Source organism: Cimex lectularius, unplaced genomic scaffold (genome assembly GCF_000648675.2).
Source record: "Cimex lectularius strain Harlan isolate CLEC.00 unplaced genomic scaffold, Clec_2.1 scaffold5, whole genome shotgun sequence".
Lineage (NCBI taxonomy): Eukaryota > Metazoa > Arthropoda > Insecta > Hemiptera > Cimicidae > Cimex > Cimex lectularius.
The window spans coordinates 3339555-3345800 of NW_019392993.1; the positions used below are offsets into that span (position 1 = coordinate 3339555).

At 36.8% G+C, this 6246-nt stretch overlaps 2 protein-coding genes across 2 annotated transcripts; both read right to left on the minus strand.

The window, feature by feature from the left end:
- Window positions 1-586: 586 nt before the first annotated feature.
- Window positions 587-3011, minus strand: LOC106666268 (26S proteasome non-ATPase regulatory subunit 10-like). Its single transcript, XM_014393348.2, has 6 exons — window positions 2742-3011; window positions 1593-1812; window positions 1429-1527; window positions 1228-1374; window positions 977-1149; window positions 587-918 (listed from the first exon to the last, which is right to left on the minus strand). The coding sequence occupies exons 2-6, from the start codon at window positions 1701-1703 to the stop codon at window positions 762-764; spliced, it is 687 nt and encodes a 228-aa protein (XP_014248834.1). The 5' UTR covers window positions 1704-1812; window positions 2742-3011; the 3' UTR covers window positions 587-761.
- Window positions 3012-3244: 233 nt separating this feature from the next.
- LOC106670533 lies at window positions 3245-5356 on the minus strand. Its single transcript, XM_024229653.1, has 6 exons — window positions 5231-5356; window positions 4938-5153; window positions 4596-4802; window positions 4071-4077; window positions 3390-4003; window positions 3245-3310 (listed from the first exon to the last, which is right to left on the minus strand). The coding sequence occupies exons 1-6, from the start codon at window positions 5354-5356 to the stop codon at window positions 3293-3295; spliced, it is 1188 nt and encodes a 395-aa protein (XP_024085421.1). The 3' UTR covers window positions 3245-3292.
- Window positions 5357-6246: the final 890 nt, after the last annotated feature.

Sequence of the window (6246 nt, forward strand, 5' to 3'; positions counted from 1 at the left end):
CAAAACCTGCAGCTCTGTAAACATACTAAGATTCAATAATAAAATCATTGCTAGGTTCAGTTATAAAACATAAAATAATAAATGTTGTGGGTGTTAGTGGTCGCAATAGTTAAAGAGTTGACATGGTGACTCATCAGTCATCAACAGAGCCTGGCTTTGTATGCATTGCATTTTTTTTTTTTTTTTGCTAACATTTACAAACATGGTAATCAGATATTTTTTCTTTTGAGCTAAAAGATTAAATGCAGGAATTATATTACAACAGTATTAAAAAAACATCCTTGACAAAAATACTATAATATTTTTCAATTTAAATGAGTAATAATAATATATAATTTTTCTCAAATCCCGCCTGCTGAGAGAGAGGAGTTTCTTTGCTTTCCTTTTTGAGAGATTTATACATCTTTTTGACTTTGGTCCCTGAGACATCATCTCAACTTCCAACTATTTGAAATTAAATAACATTATATTAAATATTAAAAAAATATATAAATACTGATGTACCTATACATCAATAACAACTCCTCCATTACCAATTTGTGAATTGTTGAGAAACTATTTGAATATTTTGCGAACAAACAACACATAATTCTGATTTAGATATATTAGACTAAAAACAAAACACCTCAGCACCAGGATTTGGTGTTCAGGCAAAAATGATCGCCAAACCGACCAAGCTTCACATTTGTTGTTTTAAGACAAATATTGTCTAGGAAACATTGTAATCACAAATAAAAAACATAAAATGGGATAAAACAGCATCATGATCTTGAAGAAATGTTACGAAGGGTTTTTGCAAGCTGTAACGGCGCTAGGTCAAGTGGCGTATGTCCTTCTTTATTCTTAATGTCGAGTTTGGCACCGTGCATTACCAGCAGTTTGGATTCCTCTTCCCTATTTTCTTCGCAGCTCAAATGCCTAGAAGAATGAATTCATGTTAGACATTGTAATTTTTTAAATTGCATTTAGAACATACAGAGCTGTGTTCCCATACACATCGGTAGCATCTATTTGTATTTGGTTCCCGAAATCAAGAAGGATTTTAAGCACAGCGGTTTTTCCTTGTGAAGCCGCTCTGTGGACAGGACGAGCACCTCTTTTATCCGCGATATTTATGTCGGCGTGGTTAATTAATAGCATTTTGACAATCTGAAACATCATTTTTTATAATGGATTAACTGAATAAAAGTAAATGTACAAATGCTCAATAAATATGCAAGGTCTTACATCATTCCAGCCTTTGGAAGCGGCGTATTGCAGAGCGGAATGTCCTTCGTCGCTTTTGGCATTTATTGTCGCTCCTTTTGATATCAGCAAATGACAGACTTGCACTTTTCCTGCTGACGCACCAAGTATCAAAGGTGTCATGCCAATCTGAACATAGATAATTAAAATAAAAAACTATTGTTTTAATATTGCCAGTCTTACATCATCTGGGTGATTGACAGGACTTCCTTTATCAAGTAAGTACTGGACAAGTTCCAACTTTCCACTCAGAACACTCCAATGCAGTAAGTGTCTCCCATTCTAAAAAAAGAAGGAAACTTACAAAAACACCAACACAAGAAAATATCAAAGAGAATATAAACTACAGAGTCAAGTTTTGTCGTAAGGGCTGGGTCCTCTTCTATTTTCATTTTGACATATTCAAAGTTTCCACTGTAGGCCTCGTTGAAAATTTTATTTTGCTCGTCTGCCGACATATCTGCCTTGAATATTTCCCCAATTTAAAAATCCTGAATCATTTATGTTTACAAACAGAGATCGGCACAGGGAGGTTGTTTGTCTGCCTTGAAGAACAACTAGCACCATCTAAAAGTCTCATCTAAATATGAACTGTCTTTGTAAATACCAAAAGTACAAAATTGGTTAACTTCATATTATTTTTCATGACAATTTCAGCATCTTATTAAAGGAAAAAACTTTAAAAATGTGTGCTATGAATATACAATATATACTATCTTATTATGGAGTAAAATCAGGATAGACACTATCACAAAATACTTTAGCCCACTTAGTATGATATAGTTGTTTTGTTTAACTTCTTAACTAGTTCCATAATTATTTTTGTTTTTATTTGACTTATATTTATAAAATTCACCATTTTTTGGCAGGCAGAAACTTTAGTGATTGAATAACCATAACCATTTTAGATTAATGATTGATTTTATGAGGGTTTTAAAGTATTGTCAAATCTCAAAGTTGCCAGGGTTTTTTAAAGTAATTTCTGGACCTCTTACAGGTCATCAGAAGTCTCCAGAGAACGTATACTTCTATTTTGGTCATTTTCAATTATATTGATCCAAATATCCTCTTTGTTTTGGCATGTGACATGTTTTAGCACTGAGTATCATGTCTTAGCTTGTTAGGTCACTTGTATATAGCCAGGACTGCATGCAGAATTAAATATTGGAATTTGGAAGGACGATCCTTGCAAATGTCATATCTTGCATAATCCTTCTTAACAATAAAAACAAATGGACCTAAATAAATAAAAACAATATAAATGAATAAATTGCACAGAGCAATTCTTAGGCAACACATTCTCAAATTAAGAACCTTGTCAGCATTTCTTGATTTTTTAAAAGTGCTCAGATAGAATTTAATTTTCTACTTTGTTGGTTTTGATTATTTTGCTCCAAATATCATCACAATTTTCGGCACTGCTTTAAATCATCTGCTTTGTTTGCCAGGCCATTTGTATAAAGACACGGTTGACAATATAACACACACACACCTACCTCTGAAGTTGGCAAGAAGCAAAAACTCTTTGACATGACAGAACAGTGAGGATAGCCTGACCGCTTAAATGAAGTGAACTACCTAGGCGACTTTTGGTTTTGGATTAAGGGTTGATTTTTTAATGGTTTTGAAATAGCCTTGTGTAACATTTACGTACATCCAACATTGCTCTAAAGTGACCAAAATTAAAGGTCCGGATATAACTCAGGACTGCATTTTGCTGGTTGAGTAAAATCACCATTTTTTTCTTTCTTTAAAAGGTTCACAACAACATATTAGTCATATAAACCCTCTGAGTGCCAGTGATTTTGAAAAAAAAGCCCATGTAAGGATTATTAAAAATAAATAGAATTTGATATAAAGTAATTTAATTAAAGTAGCTAGAATACAAAACGCCGTTGTCCCAAACAACCACAACTGCGCAGTTCTCCGTGCGTACTACCGTTAGTCCCGTTTCTTTGTTCTTCCCTCTCGTCAACACCAACCCCTCAGCGTTGCCAANCAGCATCGAGTCAGGGTTGTTCTCCACCAAAAGCCTGCCAATATTCTCTTACACTCTCTGCACTTCCTGTGGAAGAAGTATCATCAATTATACCAATACCAGGTTGAAATGATGCAGCATTTGTGTAAGGCGAATGTTGAATCACCTGTCCCTGCTGATTTTGCAGCATTTGAAGCTCGTACTTTTGAACTGTTGAGAAAATCTCGGACTTGGCTAAATGTTGTAAATAAGGAGGCATAGATTTCATAGTTGCCGATATCCCGAACAGGAAACAGTCGATAGGGTTATCTAAAGTTACGGTGGGTGTATTTTTTTTACCTTCGTTATTCTCGATAACATACTTCATAAGTGCAGAAGCTGCTGTCTCATGTTGGGGGGTTTTCTTCCTACCAGTCACAGGGGTAGGTCTGGCAAAGCAAGCTGCAGAGGTGGAGGGTATATCATTGCTAGTTGTAGGATGTTCTTCGAATGGTGGGCTTGATGGCTGGTTCGATGATTGTGGAGGAGAAACAATGTTGTTTGTTAGTCGAGTTTCTTCTTCATTGTCATCGTTAAATTCTCCGTTTTCTGAGTCAGGATGCAATCCTATGTTTCCCTTCGTTTCACGTTCTTCCATGAATTCCAGCAAAAATTGTAGCTGGTTTTCAAATCTATACGGTTTTGATTTCTTAGCAGCTTGTCCACTTTTTGTTTTCCTTTTTCCCCAAGACTTTTTGAAGTTATCCCGTATATTATTCCACCTGGATTTGCACTGACTGCCTATAAACAGAGAAGGATAAAATTGTGTAAACAAAACATTACACACAAATATTTTTCATAAATTGACCTATCTTCTAAAGTATGAATAATATAATAATATAGTAACAAATATTATGGCCTTGTCACAAAATTATTCAAAAAACTTGTAATACTATCAACCATGTTTTTTTTCTAGATATCTTGCTACAGGTGATTCGTTCAAAACGATTTCGTTCAGCTACCGGATGGGGCACTCAACTGTTCAGTCAATAGTGACCGAAACATGTCGTGCAATAGTTGAAGGTTTGATGAGTGAAGTGATGCCTGAACCATCAGAAGAAGATTGGAAAAGAATCTCACAGGATTTCAAAGGCTATTGGAATTTCCCGAATTGCATCGGGGCTGTAGATGGATCCGATCCGCCTAGCTAGATCCAAACTAACAATATTGCATGCACTTCCGGTATCAATGTAAATATTGATGTTTTCACCATTCGACAAGGTGCCAACACGCAAATAAGTATCATTAAAATTTATATTAATCGTCTCTACTTGAAAACTTGAGCCAGAAGGCTTTTTAATTTCCATCTGTATCCCTTCCTGGCGAGACTTACAGTTTGCCACTGTATGTCCTTCTGCTCCACAATTGATACACCTGTCCACCTTGGGTAGTGGACAATCCCGGCTGACATGACTGCCCAACTTTTGGCAGTTGTAACACCTGATGAGCCTCTCTTCTCTTCCGCCTCAGTATTGTCTAACAGACTCTTGCCTCTTAGGACGTTTCGCCTGTGGACGGGTCGTCTCTTCCATGTCTCCACCTGTAACACAGTATGTCTCCATACTGGCTAAAAATTTATTGTAAAGTGCTTCCGGTGTTCGACACTTAGCCGCATGAGCATTGGCCTTCAATTCTTCAGGAAGACCACGAATTATGCAAGATACTGCATTCTCGCCTTGTATGCAGCATCTTGTGCACAATTCAAGTTTTGCTCGATAATACTCATGGTCTCAGTTGGTTCTTTACGCCTCAGAACCAACTCTTCCAAGACGGCAGCAAAATCGTATCGCCTAGGGAATGCCTTTTTGAGCGCCGCCTTCCACTCCTCCCAAGTCAAATCGTACCTTTCAAAACGATTGAACCACTTCTTAGCAGCTTTCGCCAGCTTGTGCTGCATAATAATGTTCTTTCGTCCTCAGACCATCCATGAATTCGACCAAGTTGGTCTATTTTGTTCAACCACCTGACGACATTGACTTCGGAATCATCCGGGTCAAAGGGATCGATGATGTCGCCACTGGCCGCGAACCGACGCTTACTTCCCTCTGTAGACCCGGAAGTCCCTTCACCAGTCGACTTCGATGAATCGGTCATCTCACCCAAAACCAACGCCGTCTGTAGCTGAATTGTCCGCCTTATAGTCTTTTTTGTGTTTGATTTCGGCAATTTTTGTTTCTTCACTAAGAACACCAGAAAAAACGAAAATTATTTTAAACTAATAAAATTTATGCATGTGGGATACTGTAAGAAAAAGGAACATCATAATAACAGATATTAATTTTACAAATATGTTTTATTTTGATATGTACAAAAATAATAGAATAAAAAAAACAGATACAAGTAGAAAAAGTAAAAAATACAAAATATAAATTGATGAAAAAAAATCAGATACGTCTTCNCAAAACGCCGTTGTCCCAAACAACCACAACTGCGCAGTTCTCCGTGCGTACTACCGTTAGTCCCGTTTCTTTGTTCTTCCCTCTCGTCAACACCAACCCCTCAGCGCTGCCAACAGTCCCAGTCTTGCCGCCGGTCCTCTTCTAATGTTTCGGAGGGGCGCCTCTTTTCCCTCCTCTTGTCCTCTTCCATAACACCCATTTAAAAGTGTGTTGGGTTCAAATACATGGCTGCTGTATTCGAATCTGGGACCTTTACCTTACAGTGATGAGCGCCATATCAACACCTAAACTGCTGTGGTCGCTGACACCCATATTTTTTTAAAAATATGTAATCGGTTTTAATAGTTGAAAAAGATGGTTTTACTCACAAACTGGTTTTGCAGTGATCTGTATTTTGAGCATAATTGCTCATTTAGACTATGCAAGTTATCTAAAGTACGTATTCCACACATATTATAGAACTAGAACGTTATATATACTCATTAATCATGCATATTTTACAAGAAAATTTCAAATGAAGCCCAAGTCAAGTTCATCAGTCTTCAGTTAGGGCACACCAGTGACACAAATTATTTTTATATTTAA

Coding starts and splice junctions, on each gene's coding strand:
- LOC106666268 (XM_014393348.2), bottom strand. CDS start 1,703: ATGTCGGCAGACGAGCAAAATAAAATTTTCAACGAGGCCTACAGTGGA. Junction 1,375..1,428: donor CTGTCAATCACCCAGATGAT/GTAAGACTGGCA, acceptor ATCTATGTTCAG/ATTGGCATGACACCTTTGAT. Junction 1,150..1,227: donor CTTCCAAAGGCTGGAATGAT/GTAAGACCTTGC, acceptor ATGATGTTTCAG/ATTGTCAAAATGCTATTAAT.
- LOC106670533 (XM_024229653.1), bottom strand. CDS start 5,356: ATGACCGATTCATCGAAGTCGACTGGTGAAGGGACTTCCGGGTCTACA. Junction 5,154..5,230: donor ATGATTCCGAAGTCAATGTC/GTCAGGTGGTTG, acceptor ATTATTATGCAG/CACAAGCTGGCGAAAGCTGC. Junction 4,803..4,937: donor CACAAGATGCTGCATACAAG/GCGAGAATGCAG, acceptor ACTGTGTTACAG/GTGGAGACATGGAAGAGACG.